An 18,860-nucleotide genomic window follows, 5' to 3' on the forward strand; every position below is an offset into this window, starting at 1 on the left:
GAGCGTTGTGGAGTTGTTGGATTGTGTATTTGAGAGAAACCAAGAAATCCCATGAGCCTCCGTAGCGTAGCTCTGAGCAGCTCGCCGCTCTGCCCCACCGTTCTAAAAATAGCTTGCACCGAAAATTAAAGGTAACGAACCTACTGCTATGACTATAGGGATTATGGCAATGGGCCAATTTGCCAAAATGTTGAACTATCCCTTTAACATTTTCAGCAACTCGTTCATTTTCTCTCTGAGCCTTTGTTGGGTCAGGAACTAAATCTGTAAACTGGTCGTTGCACCTCGTCTGTCGATGTTTGAGTTGTTGGTGCAATATGTTGTTGAGCAGCAGAATCTGTATCTGTATCATCTGTATGATATTTTCTGACTCTTTGGTTTTGTGTTTTTGTTCTGAACTCGACTCAAAAACTTCAATCTCACTCTTCACTGTTTGAGAGGATTCAAGGATTTTCATGTAACTGCCTCAGAAACACAGCTACTACAGCTTTTTACATTTAGCTCTTTGTGCCAAAACAAAAAACGTTGATGTAGAAAACTGTTTTCAGCTTTGGTTCAGTTTCTCTTCCACAGTTTAGGTTCATGACTTTTAATCAGAAGCTTTGACGAAGAGCCGACGTACGTATAGATCTGAGTTTCCTGGTGGTCGCTGATCTGAGTTTGCAGAAGACTGAGTCACTGTTTGTTCTCAGATTTTAATCAGCTTCACATTTTTTTTATTTAATGCCCTAATGCCCCCCCCCCCTCCCTCTATCCTCCTCCTCCCCTCCTCTCCAACTCTCCCCCCTCCCTCTCCCTGCAGCTTTAAGTTAAAGTCATTTGTGCCTTTTACACCGATGCAGAGGACAGAGAGCTGCTCTCATTGGGCGACGCTGTGCAAATAAAAGTTGAATGAATGAATGAACGAACCTCAATGACACCATACCACCACCACCCCCCCTCTCTCCCTCTCTCTCTCCCTCCCTCCCCCCTCCATCCATCCATCTATCCATCCATCCCTCCCTCCCCCCTCCCTCGGGTACACAGCCAAGAGGCGCTGCGGCAAATTGTTATATTTCACCGGCAGCTCTCAGAGGACGACCTCCCCTCTACTGGACCGGCTCCTCTACATCTCCGCTCGCTGCAGCGACTCTTCACTTCACTTCTTCTGCTTCTTCTCTTTTATTTCCTCCGGTAGTTTGAGCGAGGGATTTTTTTTCTCTCCTCTTGAAACAGAAGCGCAAAAAGAAAAAGAAAAGTCACAGATGAAGAGAGTGGAAACTAATTGAAGAAGAAACATGTCTGTTTGAGAGTTTTTTTTTTTTTTAATGCACCGATGTGGAGAAGGAGTCTGAAACTGAAGCGCAATTTCCATTAAAGAAAAACCGACGAGTCAGCAGAACCGAGCAGAGGATCCCCCCCCTCTGTCTCTCTTTCTCTCCCCCTCTCCTCTTCAGGTCTCGTTTTGCTTTTATTTAATTTTTTTTACAGTAAGCTCCTGAATGCAGCTTCACTTCCCTCCACAGCTGCTGACCTGCCTCACGTCCTCCTCCTCTTCCTCCGTCCAGCAGCAGCAGCATCAGCAGTGCGTCGCAGTTGTGCGTAAAAACCAAACCCTCCCCCCGGTCCCCGGCACAGAACCGATCCAAACCGGCCACTGAGAGGGGTTTCCCCCGGCACCGCTACTTTTTATTATTATTATTTTTTTCTTTTTTGTCTTTCAAATCAAACCCCCTGCCTGCCACCAGCGGACCGACATGGATGTGTTCAAGACCCGGCTGCTGGGCATCACCGTGGCCGTTGCGCACGGCGTCTTCTCCGGCTCCCTGAACATCCTGCTGAAGTTCCTCATCAGTAATTATCACTTCGGCTTCCTGACGCTCATCCAGTTCCTGACCAGCAGCACCGCGGCGCTCACCCTGGAGACCCTGAGGCGGCTGGGGAAGGTCAAGATCCCCGCGTTCAGCGTGCAGCTCTCCAAGGTAAAAAACAAACAAAAAATAACGTTTGGTCATTTGGTGAAACTTTGTAAAGTCAGACTGGGAATCTTAATCTTAATAGAACTGGAAATGTTGATGTACTATAGGGAAATTACAGTTATTACAATAATTATTTTAAAAATTAAACCCCTTTTGAATGATCTTTACATTTCTTTATTGATTTTTGTACTAGACAGAACCAATAATAATAGAGGAAGTTGATTCCTGTTGGTTTTAATACTCTGCAGTCATTTTCTAACTTTAAGCCTCTTGGGGGAAAAAAAAAAGTTAGGGCACACACATGATCAGCTCAGCTCAAACAACAAAGTATTTCAGTGAACTGGTGATGCCAAAGGAGGTGACAAAGCCACAAAATGTTTCCACAACATCAGTAGCCTAAAAGTTAATAGTGAGCATTTAATTTGAAAGCTGTGGAAGCCTGGGGGGAAAAAAAACACAGTAGGTACTTGTGCTAATTAGTTCATTGACTGATTGATTGACTGAATTGACAAGTGGTAGATTGTCTGAGCAGCTGAATGACTGACACCGTCTGTTACCGTCAGGACTCTTCATCAAAACGACTGAAAACAGACTTTTAGAAAAACCCTTAGAAACATTATTTTGTTGCAGTCGACTCTGATCGGTGCAAACACACAATAGTTTATGTCACTTAAATTCCAACAGCTAATCAATCAATCAATCAATCAATCAATCAATCAATCAATCAATCAATCAATCAATCAATCAATCAATCAATCAACCAGCTGTGGGGAAGATGTTGGCACATCTATGGTTTGTTGTTTGAAGGGTTAAGGTGCAAAGAGATCACATGACCACTGGTCTCTGGTTATTTCTTTTTAATTTTTTTAAAATTTTATCTCCATCACCCATGGCAACCGAGCAGCCACAGCAGGTTGGAGGCCCCGGGGCCCCTGGGAGCCACCTGTGACTCAGCAGCTGGTTTAAACACAAAGAGATGTTGAGATGTTGTGAAGTAGATAACAGGCTACAATAGATGGGTTGACTCAATGACCTTAATTCTAAAGAGGAGAAATGTTTGTGTTATTGTTAATGAGTTCGCCTGTGTAGCATCAAGGAAGTTGACAGTGCGTCGCCTAGCAACACCAGCTCTCAGGCTGAGTCAGTTGATGTGAAAGTTTCTGACCACAAGAGGCGCTGTAGCCTGTGTGTGTCATTTCTGATTGGAAAGTGGGCACTAAAATACCAACAAACTGTGACGCAGCTACAACAAAACAAACATGACTGTAAAAAAATATATCGGACTGTTCTGAAAGCAGCGCACCTACATTCGTTGCCATGGTTTCTATAGTATTGGTCGTGGCTGGAGCAAAAGATATGAATGAGTTCTTCCACAACATTGGATGATCTTTGTTGTCATGGTTACAACAATAACAATGCTGTTGTATACGTTTTTTTGTAACATTCATGGATACTAGATCATTTGGAATCGAACATCGCTCCAACCCCTGTCCTGTAGGCTACCTGCGTGTTGATGACCCGTCTCCACGGCACCGACCCATCACCACCACACTTTTCTCTTTGCTCCTGTCACAATTACTACGGCCACTAGGTGTCGCCAAGCAACAGAACTTACATAGGCTTTAGGTCACAATAAGCTCCACTGATCCATTGACCGTATTCAGCATCGCCATCTTTCCTTATGTCACCACTCGGGGTGGGAAAACAATTACGTTAGCCAGCATCTTCATGAAAAAATACGTTAGCCGGTGTTAGCTGCAACTGCTAACGGTAGCGTAAATGTTGATATGACACACTTGCTAATGTAATGTAAGATAGAAAAGCAGTAAAACTGTGGATAGTCAATGCATACCCAAGATACATTTCACATTATTCAAGCCTGGAAGATGCTAACAAGCTTGATCTTTTAGTCGATATCAGATGTTGTGGTAAACACCGGAACAGCTCAGTGGTTGTTAAAGAGACCCCGAGGAGTTTGGTTATAAAAGAGTCTCATATTAATGTGGATGAATCTATGTTACCCACTTGTTAATGGGTCCATTTTCGATAAATATATCGTTTTTTCTTTATAGTTATTTTATTATTATTATTTAGCGGTCGACTTGCCCAGCATTCGCTTTCCAGTGTCTTTCCACCTCGAGTGATGACGTTTAGCAAAGATGGCGACGCTGTGAATATGGCTAATTGATATTCAAGCTGCTTCAGTTCAAATTCTTAATGACAAAAAAGTCAAGAAAGCAGTCACATTCACACCTGAAGGAACAAACGAATGCCTGTTTCTTCTTTTTCTTTTTTAAAGGGACTTTATTTCTAATTTTGGACTAATGCATCAACCAAACACACTGAGACCTGATCCAGGACCTGGATAAACGATGCCACACATTCTGAACAGTTTAGCTGCTGGAGGGTGTGTGTGTGTGTGTGTGTGTGTGTGTGTGAGAGAGAGAAATGTGTCACAGTAAAGTGTGTTAAGAGTACAGACCTCTCAGGTAGTGATTCATCTTCTTAGCCACTTTGCTGGAGGAAGAAAACAGGTGAGAGCAAAGTGACACAAAGTAAGCCACAGTGCGTCACACTGTTGAAGAGTTCTGAACTCTTAAAGTAAAAATGAACAAAAGTCCAGTTAATCTGAGAAACAGTACATTAATATTCATCCTGTGGGAACCATGAATGTCTGAGGGAATGATGGGAATATATGTTGAGGTATTCGAGCTGGTACCGTGTCTAAACCTTTAATCTTCAACTATCAAGATTTAAAAAAACCCTGTGCTGCTGTAGCGACACAGCGACCGACCCAAACTAGCATGAAACCGTCTGTGTTAAGTCGACATGAATGTTTGAACCGTCTCCAGCTCCAGTTGGATCCAGGTCCTCGAGGGGAAAAGGTGGCTGTTGGTAGATGATGAGAGTTGGGATTAATGCACTTAATCATCCACAACCAGGATGAAAGTCTCTGCATTTATGGAAATGAGTGTTATCTGCTATCGCTATTGCTGAGAGAACGTGTAATAACTTTTAGAGATCCTCTTACAGAAAAAAGTCAAAATTTCAGCTTGTCCAACTTTATAATCAGTTGAGAAGGCCCCTTAAGGAAATCTGACTTTTTAGTCACTTAGTATTAGACAGAGCGACGCAGGATAACATCATGACTGGCTACAAGCTAGGCCTACAATAGAAACACACTGATTCAACTGTAGCAGCGCACTTTTTATGAATCTGCAAAATTCAAATAATGGGTAGGTAATGTAGGAGCCATTTTGCCTGTTTGTGTTTTGACCACCAGGTGGGGTATTGTGTTGGGGAAAGAGGTTATAGGTAGGGGCATAATGAGCCTCAGGTGTAAGTTGAGTGGGAGAGCAAAAAGTTTTCTGACCGTGATTTAACGTGTTTGAGCGTGATAGAGTGATTTGACCATCATAAGCAAAAGAAATCTCACATGTATGGACATTAGAAGAATTAGAAGAAGAAGAATTTAAAGGGATAGTTCAACATATTGGCAAATTGGCCCATTGACATAATCCCTATAGCAGTAGGTTTGTTACCTTTAATTGTAGGTGCAAGCTATTTTTAGAACGGCGGAGCAGAGCCGCGAGCTGCTCAGAGCTACGCTACGGAGGCTCATGGGATTTCTTGGTTTCCCTCATCAAACTCATCAAATACACAATCCAACAACTCCAAAAACGCTCTGGTGGACAAGTTGTGACCTGTACATTCACCACGCTATGAGATAATAACAGAACATTACCAGACAGAGTTGTTTTATGACTATAGGGATTATGGCAATGGGCCAATTTGCCAAAATGTTGAACTATCCCTTTAAATATACACGATCTATTGGTAAAAAGACTGTATAGGTAAAAAAAAAAAAAAAACAACAACAACTACTGAACATTGACATTGCTTACCACAGTTCTTGGTATAGCTGTAATTGGGGATGATGGCTCGTTAGCATGCCAGAAAGTGTTAGCATGCTAATTCGCTAGAGGAAAATGTTGACCATGGGTGAAAATTAGCCACTAAACATCAGCATTAGCTCCATCACTGTCACTTTGGTTTTCTTAATATGAGCATTAAAGTCACACAGTGCCAGAGGTGTTTCCGTTTTATGTACAATGTGGGGACTCGTCCTTCAGTCGGGGACACGAAGCTGGTGAATCAGTAGATTTAAGAGTTTTGCTCCAGGGTGTTGATGTTTATAGCATATTGATGTATATTAGCATGGAGGTAACAATGGTATTCAAAGTGTTCAGGATGCACAAGGCGCTACAGTGTCCTCATAAGTGATAACCCATGTTGTAACCTGTGTGTTTCCCTCTCTTTGTGCAGGAGTTTGCCTCGGTGTGTATCCTCTCCACGCTGCAGTCGACCCTCACCCTGTGGTCTCTGCGTGGCCTCAGTCTGCCCATGTACGTCGTCTTCAAGCGCTGTCTGCCGCTCTTCACGCTCAGCATCGGAGTGTGTGTGCTGAGGAACGGCGTGCCGTCCGTCGGCGTCATCATTGCCGTGCTCATCACCACCGGTGGAGCTGCACTGGCTGGTAAACACACACAGCAACTACACACACGCACACACACAGATATGGTTTCACTGTTTACCAGCAGACAGCAATAAATGATTGTCTTTGCCCATTTTGGTGCAACAGACAGAAACTAGTGTTAACACAACCTATGGGTTGAGTGGAAAATGTGCTCATTTACACATTTAACATTTACAGAGCAACATTAGGATTTAAGTCCAGGTTAAAAACATTAAATCCACATTAACATTAAATCCAGGTTAAAAACATTTTATCTTTTCACGTGCTTATAGCTGAGCTCTTTTAAGAACTTAAAACTTTATCTATTTTCTTTTATTTTACTTTTATTTGCTCTTGCTTTTAACTCTGTTTTTAGTGTTTTGTTGGTTTTTATTCTGTTTCATGCTTCTTTTTTTTAATGATTTGTCTTTATGTAAAGCACATTGAGTTGCCTTGGTATGAAATGCGCTATATAAATAAGGATGCCTTGCCTTGCCTTGCCTTAAGTGTTTTTTCACCATCCTGTTTAATATTCAAGCTCTACCGTAACTTCAAATGTGTTTTTAGAGAAATTTTCCTGAAAACTTATGTGACATAAATGGTGCTAACTGAATTAATGTGCTAAAAGATGCTAAAATGCTCCATAGAACTGTGGTAAATGGAATTGGGTGCATCAGAATTGACAGACAAACGTAGCCTAATGTGATGCTCATATAATGTTTAGATTTAAGATCAGGGGAGATTCAGTTTTTATAACTTTGCAACAATCTTGTTGCGAGCAAGTATACGAGATAACAAGTTGCTGTGCTAGCTTAGCTGTGTGAGTATCAGTCAGTCAGTCCATTGACCAGTTGGACCAGTCTTAAACATCTTTTGTACCGACGTTCATGATCCTTAGAGGATGAGCACTGACGTTACCTCTAGCGCCACCTTGAGGTTGACATTTGTGGTTCAGAGTGAAATATCTCAATAGTATGGATGACCATGAAATTCAGCACAGATACATTCTTGGCGAGACAATGTTGTGTTAATTGTTAGTTTTCCGCCAAATTATCCAATCTGTGCTCTACTTGATACTAATTAAAGGTCACAGAAAGATTATGATCTGGGTTAAGTACAGAAAAAAAAACATCTACAGTGTGTCGAAGCATTACACACATGATGCCTTTATGGGCACTTAAACAAACATAAAATTTCCCCTCCCCCCACAAAGATAACAAATACGTCACATTCTCCAAAGAATTTTTTTTTCTCATCTTCTAAAACAGAATATTTTACATGTAATCCTCTTTTCCGGTCGTTAACAAACAAGCGATCGATGAAATGAAATCACCTCACTTGATGAAAGACGCCTGGAAGACACAAATATTCAATTTTCACAGGAGAAAAAGGTGATTATCACCAAGATTAAACCCAGGATGATGAATCTGTCCATTAGATTCATATTCTGCACATTTCACACATAATGTTTCGACCCCCCTGCTGCCTAGCAAACACTCGGCAGCAGAGGAGATTGGTACAGGAAGCTAATTATCTCCAATTTTTTTCCCCACTATTACTTCAGCATCATTAACAGTAAGGCAAAGCAAGGCAAGGCATCTTTATTTATATCGCACATTTCATACCAAGGCAACGCAAAGTGCTTTACATTAAGACAAAACATTTAAAAAGAACATAATAATAATAATAAACAAACAATTTTTTAAAAATTAAAAAATAATTGTAAACATTAAACGTAGAGTTAAAAGCAAGAGCAAAGAAAAAAAAAAGGCAAAGACAAAGAAAATTAACAGCTGGGAATTTTTTTTTGAAGTATTTTGACAATTGAGAAATGAATGCATCAGTAAAAAAAGAAAGCTTAAAAAAAAAAAAGTTATGTGCTTTCGTTGTAGCAAAAGAAAGAAATTTTGACCTGGTGTTGATGCTGAAGGCGATCAAAGTTATTTGAAATCCAAACCCTCGGGACCATGACGGATGTCATTATATCAAATTCACATTCCATCTACTAATTGTGAAGATATTTCACTAGCAAGCTACAAAAAGTTTATCTCAAGGTGGCGTTAGAGGAAAAAGATCAGAAAGATCTGGGCATCGTGAATACTTTGGTTTTGCACCAATTCATCAAACAGATGCTGAGATCACAGTATAATAAAATGTTCAAATTAATGTTTTGTAACATATCAGATAAGTTAATTTAATAACACGTCCTTGTTATGTTAATATAAAATGTTCCTCAAAGATTTGCTACTGTAAAAATTAGGCATTGTATATGTTAAACTACAAAAACAAGATATAAAAACCTGCTGATAGTGATTCTGCAGCAGGACTGGAACATAGTTTATAACTAACGGTAAAGCAAATGCATGTATGTATAAGTGTGTGTGTATACATACAGTATAAATACACACACACACATTGAGGCTATATCTGGGGACCAATGAGTCTTCGTCCTCATGCTATTTATTGTTTGACAGATGCAGCTCCTGTGCGGGAAGCCGTTAAAATGATTGATCCTGATTGATTCTGTGCAGCCGTTTGATCAGATTCCACATAAAACTGGATTGAACCTGTTTTACTTTTACTGCCTTCGATTTCAGTTTTATGGTCTCAGAAATCAAACGGAGACTCCGACTCTTTTCCATCCAGTAAATTATGTTTATTTGAAGACGTATGCGTACCAGTCCAGACCTTATTCACAGCTTTAGTGTTTAAGTTGTGTAATTTATGTATGTGTGTGTGTGTGTGTGTGTTGTGTAAGTTTTAAGCCTCCATTCAGACTCAGCTCAGGATTTATTCACTATTATCTTTGTTTTCATCCTCCGGCTTCTTTCTCCAACTCCATTCATCTGTCCTGGTTCCTCGTCTTTCACACCTTCAAACTCCCACTCTCTTTCTTTACCTTCCTCCTTCGGTTTGTCCACATGTTGAAACAGTCTAGTAGAGTAGTTTGCAGAACCGTGTCTTATTTATCTACTGCTAATATTGTACTATGTCCAGATAACTGACCACCCATAGTGGTAAAGTGACCTTATTAACTACATGTTTTCACCCTGTCTATAGGATGACATGGAAGTACTTGTAAAGAAGTTGATTTGCACCGTACTTGGTCATTGGGTGGGGGAGGGGCCAGAGACGATTCCCGTGTATCTTGGTGCTGTTCCGGCTGAATAATGTTCGGGTCTTCATGCCGAAGTCTGACATGTTTATCCTGTTGAGATCTGAGACTTTGTTCATTTTTTGGTGCAGATTGTTATCTGTTATGTTCTAGTTTCCAAAGAATGAGGTGCATGTCCTTAGTAAACTATTATAATATTAGTGAGAAAAATACTTGTGCCATGATCAGATATTTGACTTTGTCTTTAAGAAAATGAAACTCCCTAACAGCCTCTAATGTACGGTGAAATCAGATCAATGAGCATTAATTAATTACATTTGTGTTTGAGAATTTTCATTCTGAAAACAGTCGGCTGGAATATGAACTCTGTCCTCACCACACATGTATGGCCTCGTTTGTTCCAGTGGAAACTCAGCTATAAATCTGACGTCACATTTTGTTAATGCAACAAAGTCAGGAATTCAAAATACATGAAGATATCAAACCACAAACGACTCAAATCTATCATCAGTTCCAAGTCAAAATACAGCAAAGAATGTAAGAAATTAAAGTCTAATACAGGCTGTGACCAAACATAGAGCAAAATTCATTACAGGAAATAAACAACAATATAATAGACAGGAAGTGAATCTTCAACAGACATCAGGAAAAGTCTCCAAACTTGATTTTCCCTCCAGGTGCTGGCGATCTGACCGGCGACCCCTTCGGCTACGTGACCGGCGTGCTGGCGGTCATCATCCACGCCTCCTACCTGGTCCTGATCCAGAAGACCAGTCTGGACAGCGAGTACGGCCCGCTGACGGCGCAGTACGCCATCGCCATCATGGCCACACCGGTGAGGACGGACTGGTGCTTTTATAATTCTCACTGAGGAGTTTCTACTATAAGATTTACATTTATGGGTTTTTTTTCCATTGGCTGATCAACCTTTTACAACCATTTTTCGTTTGTTTTTTGTTGTCTTTCAACCTTTCTTTCTTTTCCCTCTCCTTCCCTTTCTTTATCTTTCTGCAGAATCATTTTATTTTTCCTCTTTTCTCCACATTTATTTATTTATTTATTTATTCCTCTTATCTCCATTTATTTCCTGTTTTTCACCAACTCTCTCTCCTGCCTCTCCCTCCTATTTTTCACTCGCCTTTTTAAACTTTCTTCTCTTTCACTTCCACCTTTGCTTTTTCAGTTGTACTTTCAGCCTTCACTCTTTACTTCTTGTTTTCTCCCTTTGTCTCTTCTGACTTTCTCTTGGTTTTCTTTTTGTCTTTTCGTCTCTTTCATCTCTTCTTTTATTTTTAGTGAAGAATTTTGTTATTTTCCGTTTCCTTTTTATGTAGCCTACTTACTGATTCCCTTTTTTTTTCTCTTCCTCTTCTCTCACCACTTTTTGTGACCCTTTTCTCTGCCGTCTCACAGTTTCCCTGTGGGGTTTTCTTGTCTTTTCACTCTGTTACTCACCCTCCCTGAGGTTTAACAGAATAATTTTCCTTCCTCTGGGTTTTGCAAAACAATTGTTCCTTTTAAATCAAAATTTTTTTGCATTTCTGTTTGCCCATTGCAGCGTACGACTACTACCACCACCACCGCTACTCTCTACTTTCCTTACTAATGTTCCTCTGTGTCTCTTTCTCAGGTGCTGTTCGTCTGCTCCCTCATCTCCATGGACGGCATCAACATGTGGACCTACGAGGGCTGGAACGACCCCCACATCACCGTCATCTTCGTCTTCTGCATCTTCATCGGCTGCGCCATGAACTTCACCACGCTGCACTGCACCTACATCAACTCCGCCGTCACCACCAGCTTCGTCGGCGTCGTCAAGAGCATCGCCACCATCACCGTGGGCATGCTGGCGTTCAGCGACGTGGCTCCGACGGGGCTGTTCATCGGCGGCGTGGTGGTGAACACCGTCGGCTCCATCACCTACTGCGTGGTCAAGTACTTTGAGACGAAGAAGAAGAGCTCGTACGAGGATCTGGAGGAGGCGGGGAAGGACGGCGGGTTGCCCGGGGAACCCTACCAGGAGAAACCGCCGCTGAACGGTGACGGTCCCGCTGCCGGCACCGGATCCGATCCAGGACAAGCTCAGACGGAGGGAGTGCTGAGCGGCGACGGGAAGGTGGAGGCGGTGACGGCCGGTTTGGCAAACGGACAGGTGTGGACAGGAGACGCCGCACAAGGAGACGGAGGGGCGAATCCTCACATCATGACGGAGAAGGAGGCGCTGGAGATGCAGAGGGAGCATCTGCACCGGGAGACCACAGCCGCCGCCGCCGGCCCCGGGCAGTCGGTCAGTGACAGCTACGTCGGGGTGTGGAGGTCCATCAGACATCTGCAGTTTTTGAAGAAAGAACCTTTGATTGATAACATGGAGCAGCAGAGTCCGTAAAGGGGCAGGACAGAGAGACCTGGACAGGAAAGAAAACTGGAAAAGAAACGGGAGGATTAAAAAAAAAGAAAAGAAACCTGAGGAGAAGAAAAAAGGAGAAAGACAAACTGAAGCTGCGTGTCCACCGGGAACCTCTTTTATTAGCATTAAATTAAACTGCCGCAATGTCAGTGCCAATGTTTTTGTGCTAAAAGTTCAGTTTCATCTCACGGGGGCTTTGAGCACAAAAACAGGCTCTCGGCTGCTTTAAGGGCAAGAAACTGTGTCAGTTTCCTCATTTGTGATGAGACTTCAAGAAAAAAAAAAGAGAAAAGGTTCCTGGTGGAGGAAAGTGGATGAAGAGTTTTGGGAGAAGCTGCCTGTCAGAGATAATTTCTGCCTCTCATCTCCTTCAGCCGTGCAGCAGGGAAACAGGCTAGCTGCTGTGTAGCATGATTGGGTTTGGTTTGCGGCCCCACCGATCGGACAACTCGCCAAACTTAAGCAGGACTTGATGAAACAAACTGTGCATCTTGTCCAAACTGAGACATCGCCTCCGATCAGGGAACAGCTAAACAAACAGCACCTGAAAGTTTAGTTTTTTTTTGTTTGTTAGTTGTTGTTTGTCTGTTTTCGTTCTTGTTTCTGATTGGCTGTGGGGAGACTGAATTAAAACCTTTAACGCACATGTGGTTCAGGTTCAAGTTCAATCACTTGTAAACGCATGCGCCGGCCACAAAGAAGAACTAACCTGCGGCTGTGCCTCTGACCCTGCAGGTCCACTGTCACTCTACTGCTGGTTTACATTCACGTGTCCTGAGAGGAAACAATGGTGGCTTCATGTTGAGCTTCAGTTTTGTTTTCTGCTCATGGTGTTTTGTTAAATTTTGGCTTCAACTTATGAGCTAATCATGAACCTGTGAGCAGGACCAGTGGGTGAACTGCCACAGCTGGAAGAGACACAGTAAATGAAACATCTGGGTCCTCGGCCTGAGTCTGGTCCATATGCTTCCATATCTGGACAGAGTCTGAAAATGGTCCAGATCATAGACTGTAAAAAGAATGGACGTAGCACCCGTGACGTCACCCATTGGTTTTGGGGAGTCGTTTTGTGACTCAAATATGGCGGCCTGAACAGCGCCATGTTGGATTGGCCGGCCGAGAACCCGCCCACTGGCCTCGAAGCAGCTGTCCACGGAGCTGCTCGGACCTGTCACTCAACATTTCCGCGCCCTAATTGGCCAGAATTTTAACCTAATAACAGTAAAGCTGTAGAGTTAAAAAAAAAATTCACCCCCCTCAGAGTGTGTGCGGGGGTAGAAACTATCGATCACTATCGAGACAAAAAAACGTGCTGACACCAGGCTTTTAACATGTTTATTGAGGATGTAAAGTCGGCGATTTTACCATGGGAGTCTATGGAGAATGCTGCTTTCTGACACCAGCCCCCAGAGGAAGCCGAGGGGATTGCAGTTTTTTGAACGCGGAAGTGAGCTTCACTTCTCAGACCGAAAACTGCCCCCTTGGTCCAGATGTGGAAGTAGCATCTGACAATCAAGCTGTAGTATATGAGCCAGATTCGGGCCATGGGACCAGGTGTACGCTGGGCAAGGTTTATGCTAGCGTAGCCTAGCATAACATGGCTCAGGAAGTGGCGTTTGCTCACTAGTTGGGTTCCTGATTGCTAACAGGTCAAGTTTCAGTTGAAGGTTTGAGGTAAATAAAAACATAACAGCAACATGTCCTTCCAGAAACATCCATCAACACGACTGTGAACCATTGTTATTATTCATTTTGCCAGTAATTCCCTCCCACACCGAAGTCTGCGCGGAGGCAGGTAACACAAGGCCTCAGTGGTTTTCTCCTTGTTGTGCAATTAAATCCTTTGAGAGCACACCTTGCTGAGGATAATCCCGTTCTTATTTACCTCTTCATTCATTATCTGTAGAAACAGATCTGCATTTAATGCCTCTCACTGTCACTGTTACAGAGAAAACAGTCTGGGCAAGTCAACAGATTTGGTTGAATTTGGACACACAGGTCTCTGTGAGTTCTGATTTTCCAAATAACATTTCCTGTCAGCCACATTTGCTCCGACTAATTCATAGATGGGAAGCTCTAAAAACCATCTCAGTGTAGTTTAACATCTCCCTTCTGGAGCTCTAGTAACAACAGGTCAATGTCAGCCAATCAGAAGAGAGGAGACTTTAAGATAGTTTATGACATCACAAAGTCACAGGAAGTCCTGACGGCTTGTTTCAAGGCTCAGGGTGCGTTCCGATCGACCTTTAGTTCCCTGCGCAGTGGACTACACAGGGTGTGCCGCCATGTTAAGTGTGGTTCCAAACCGCAGGGAGCAGTTTGAAGGGAACTGTGAACTGTGCAGGGAAGGAGTGAACAACGGTTCCTCACTTCGCCCAGTTCACCGGATGTTGACAACCGATATTACCCATCAGCCATTGCGGTCCGTTTACGTGCGTTACGTAAATTGGTAGGGCTAACGGTTACCTGTCTAACTTTAATAGCTCAGTGGCTCAATAAACGGTCCATGAAAAAATATTTTTTCCGGCGAATATCTTAGTTACAACCTGATTGAGCTAACAAGAGTAGTTTCATGTCGTGTCCGACAACGGGAGGGTTTTAACAGCTGACGTCCTGTTAGCTTAGCTGCGTTAGCTTAGCTGCCGCCGTTAGCTTAGCTACCGCCGTTAGCTTAGCAACAGCCGTTAGCTTTCCTGTCAGCTGAGCCACTGATGCTTTCTACACATCCTGATACCCCCAAACTGAATAAATACCACGCATTGTAACACAAAACTGCTTTGCTTGTGCACACAGAAATAGTAATGTTTCTTAAATAATTTCAGATCTGTCTAAACGGTGATAGTGGCGTGAAACATTTTGAAACTTAAAAACTTTATTTTTGAACTCGACCGGAAACAGCTGTGACGTTGCAGGGTGTTCCGATTGGTGTAATATCGGTTAAATGAAGTTTCCTACGGCAGATTCCCTGTGCAGGGAGTAGGGAGTAGGGGGCTCTGTCCAAGTAAACTGTGGATCGGAACGCAGCTTCAGTTTCTGAACCTTTCTCTGTGGACTGAGGCTTTGATACTTTCAGTATTATTAATATAGAACCTAGAGCTGCTTTATAATATTGTCCTTTAATTGATATTGGTAAGAAAGTGATCACTTGGTGCCCTTACCCCGTAATGTGATGCATTTGCAGAAAAAGAAAGACCCATTCATATCAGTTAAAGAGATAATTATTTCAGCTTGGCTTAGTTTAGCATAAACACAGTAAACTGAGGACAGTCGGGTTCTATCAGACCACACTCCCTCTAAAACCACAAATTCAACGTGTTTGGCCGACTCTGCTCCACAGAAATGGACCGCCTTCCTCTAGGCAGTTCACAGACGGTTTCTAATAACATCAGTCAAAATCAGCCTCTCTCAGAGACGTGTGTGGGCCGGCGAGCCGACCAAACGTCTGAAAGAATTATTCACATTATTCACATCAGCCAGCTGGAGTCAAGTCTCCCCCACGAGTGGGCCGGAGCATTATGGACAGACACTTTGAATTAAGGCCCACTGCTAATGATCCAATCTGTTCCAATGAATTTAAACATTAGACAGAGAAGTTTAGGACTTTAATGGTTAATCTTACAGTGTATTTATACCCATAATGTGACAGCTGGTTGGCCTCCCATCTGTGACTGACTCATGGACATGGCAAATTACTGAAACATTTAAACATTTAACAGTTCAAGAAATCCTTTTTTTTTTTAAGGTCCTGCAGGCTGAGGCCTTCTCCAAAAAAGTTTTGACACTTAAGCAACAAACCAGACAGAAGATATTAAATGATTTAATGAACAATGTGGCCAGACTGAGGTCAGTGTTCACTCTTGTCACTATTCAAATCCACACGCTTCTTAATTCACAGTGAGTTAACATGACAACACTATTACAAACCATCAGCAACTGCCTGTTTATTTGATACCTCCAAAAATCTCATACAGTCCCTAATATTGTTAACCATCCATCCATCCATCCATCCATCCATCCATCCATCCATCCATCCATCCATCCATCCATCCATCCATCCATCTTCAATCCAAGGTAGGGTCACATGGACAGCAGATCCACCAATGACTGGGGGATCCTGAGGTGTTCCCAGGCCAGATTGAAGGTATAATCTCTCCACCTAGTCCTCTGTCTGCCCAGTGGCCCAGTTTGAGGTGCTTGGAACACCCTGTTAGGGAGGCGCACTGAAGGCATCCTTGCCAGATGCCCGAACCACCTTAACTGGCTCAAGTAGAGGGTCTACTTGGATAGAGGGTCTCTCATGGATGACTGAACTTCTCACCTTATCTCTAAGGGAGACCCCAGCCACCCTCCTGAGAAAACCCATTTCTTTCAGTCATGACCCATCGCTCATGACCGTAGGCGAGGGTAGGAACGAAGACTGACTGGCCGATTTAGGGTTTTGCCTTTTGGCTCAGCTCTCTTTTCGTCACAATTATGCGGTACAGCAATTGCAATCTAGATATGCACGGGAACCATTGTTTGATTGAGGTAAGGGAAAGAGTGTCGTTATGCCAACCAAACTGCTGTGTCCCAATTCAGGGGCTGGATACTTCAGGGGTTGCAGTATATGCTGTCTTCGGAGGCACCTCCAACGGCTGCATCAACCATTGGTAAATGAGATGGTCTAGCCATTTCCTGATTGCGACTGAACGCAATCAGCGTCCTTACATTTGAAAGTGGCGGCTTTTTTACACTTCCAGCGGCTCCTCAGCTCCTCATTTTGGGCTGTGCAGCCAGCAGAGCCCTGCTCAGTGGGCAACCACTCCTCCAAGCCGGCTGCAAAGGGGGGTTACCATTGCTACAGCGCAGAGCTGCCTTAAAGCCCCTACAAAGAACTTTCGTTTTGTGTTGATTTTGGCACCCCTGTGGACAAAAGTGGTAGTGTTTTGCCAGAAAGACGGCATTTCCCATGAGCTCTAGCGCGTATTGTCATGAAGACTCTTATCTGTCCCTCTAAGGTAAAGAAGGTAAAGAGTCACACTATTTAGAAATAGCTTATCTTGCCACCGATGGCCTCAATTGCTGTTGTAGGTCATACCGAGACATCAGAAGAAACAAGAGACTTTTGCATATCCAGTTAAAAGTTCTTTGTAGAGGCTTTAACGTTCTGATAGCTAGCATACTAGGTGGCTAATAATTAATGGCTTGCAAAGAATCTTGGGATACGGGAGGCCACAGAGGGTAGATACGATGTGTTCTCCTAGAACAAGCCAGAGAAGGTCAAGGATTTGGAGGAGCCTTCGAAGTGGGACAGGCCTTGTCGTGATGCTGTGACGTAATTGGCCTTCAAATGCATCCTCAGCTCCAGTTTGGTTTCTATAATAATGATTTTTCCTGAGTTTTAGTTGTTTAGTTGCGCCGAGCAGCATTTCTCTGACCTGACAAACATCCATCTCCTAAAAAAAAAGCTTCAGGCATTGAAAACCGTGAGAAGAGAGAGAGAGAAAGAAAAAGCTGTCAGCCCCTGTATTGATCGTTATTGATTTTCCTTCTCACAGTCCCCAAACTTCATTTAACAGTGACAGAGACCTGACATCCCCCATAGCTGCAGGGAGCAGAGCAGTGTGTCGGCCTGGGTGACAAATCATTTTCACGATTAATGCTTTAAAATTAAAAAAGAATAAAAAAAAAAAAAGATTAAATGTAGTTGTTGCAGCATGACATGTGACTTGTTTGTTGTTTCAGATGTGTGTTTGGGTGATAATGAGTCCGCGGACACCACCGTGATAAAACTGTGACACCACATGTTCTCGACTTCAGTGACTTGAAGTCAAGGGAAAACAGGAATATTTACAACTGAACTACTTTCGTTCCTTGGGCCTTCAGACTTTTTGTATGTTCGAATCAAGACGCCAAAAAGTGCATGAATGTATTTGAAATGTGTATTATTTTCTGTCTTATGTACGAGGTCCTGCTGAACAACAGCTTGGATGTTGACATGAGTGGAAATATACAGAAAACAAGTGCATATGACAATAAACATGAGGCAGCTGACAAGTTCCCCTTTAATGCATCGTCCTGTTCATTCTGCAGATTGTCGACACTCCTTTGTTAAATCATATAAAGAAGATTAGTTTATTGTAGCTCAGATCTGCTGCAGCATTTGTTCAACTTAACCAAAAAGACGTTGTGGCTCCACAAATTCTCAGTAGTTTAACAAGATGTTTCCTGGAAAGATGCAGAGTTTGTGTTAATTGTTATTGTAAAATCAGTTGGTTCACTCAATTAATTGCATCATAAACTCTGATTATTTTAATATGTACATAGCAGATCAGCTGCTGCAGAAGTTCAGAGCAAATAAAATGCAGGTTTTCTACATCTGGTGCATCTGATCTGTTTCGTCTTTCTGTCAGTATCTTAGTTTGTTTGTTTCTTGTCTTTCGATGGAGAGATGACGAGTAAATAAACTTGGCAGCCACTTCTGTCCTGACTGTTTGCAAATGGCGTGGAGTAAACCGCCGAGGCTCATGGGAACTGTAGTGCTGCTGATCAAACTTTTTAATTACATATTCTTGCCATAGCTCGTCATGTGTCTGCTCCACATCTGTGTGACTAATATTCACTGTAACACATTTAGCCTATCTGACAGGGCCAGTTTCTTCTGAGCTTTCTGATTCATGTTCACAAACAAACAAAAAAACAGAGCTGCTGCACCAACTGTTTCCCAATGGATCAAAGGTCCGCAATGAAATCAACCTGTTTATGGTTGCCAAAGCTCCACCCCCTTACCAGGAAACAGTTTGGACTTTGTCAGTCACAGGGTGCCGACTGAAGAAGAGACAGTCAGATTCAGCTTCAGACCAAACTAACAACTTCCTGTGAGTG

General features: G+C 42.8%; 1 protein-coding gene across 1 annotated transcript; it reads left to right on the plus strand.

Moving 5' to 3' along the window:
• Window positions 1–1,055: 1,055 nt before the first annotated feature.
• On the plus strand, window positions 1,056–12,806 carry slc35d3 (solute carrier family 35 member D3). Its single transcript, XM_085770989.1, has 4 exons — window positions 1,056–1,961; window positions 6,285–6,495; window positions 10,267–10,424; window positions 11,220–12,806. The coding sequence occupies exons 1-4, from the start codon at window positions 1,737–1,739 to the stop codon at window positions 11,973–11,975; spliced, it is 1,350 nt and encodes a 449-aa protein (XP_085627115.1). The 5' UTR covers window positions 1,056–1,736; the 3' UTR covers window positions 11,976–12,806.
• Window positions 12,807–18,860: the final 6,054 nt, after the last annotated feature.

This window comes from Trachurus japonicus, chromosome 24 (genome assembly GCF_045865225.1).
Source record: "Trachurus japonicus isolate A0001 chromosome 24, Traja_1.0".
Classification (NCBI taxonomy): domain Eukaryota; kingdom Metazoa; phylum Chordata; class Actinopteri; order Carangiformes; family Carangidae; genus Trachurus; species Trachurus japonicus.

Coding starts and splice junctions, on each gene's coding strand:
- slc35d3 (XM_085770989.1), top strand. CDS start 1,737: ATGGATGTGTTCAAGACCCGGCTGCTGGGCATCACCGTGGCCGTTGCG. Junction 1,962..6,284: donor TCAGCGTGCAGCTCTCCAAG/GTAAAAAACAAA, acceptor CTCTTTGTGCAG/GAGTTTGCCTCGGTGTGTAT. Junction 10,425..11,219: donor TCGCCATCATGGCCACACCG/GTGAGGACGGAC, acceptor TCTCTTTCTCAG/GTGCTGTTCGTCTGCTCCCT.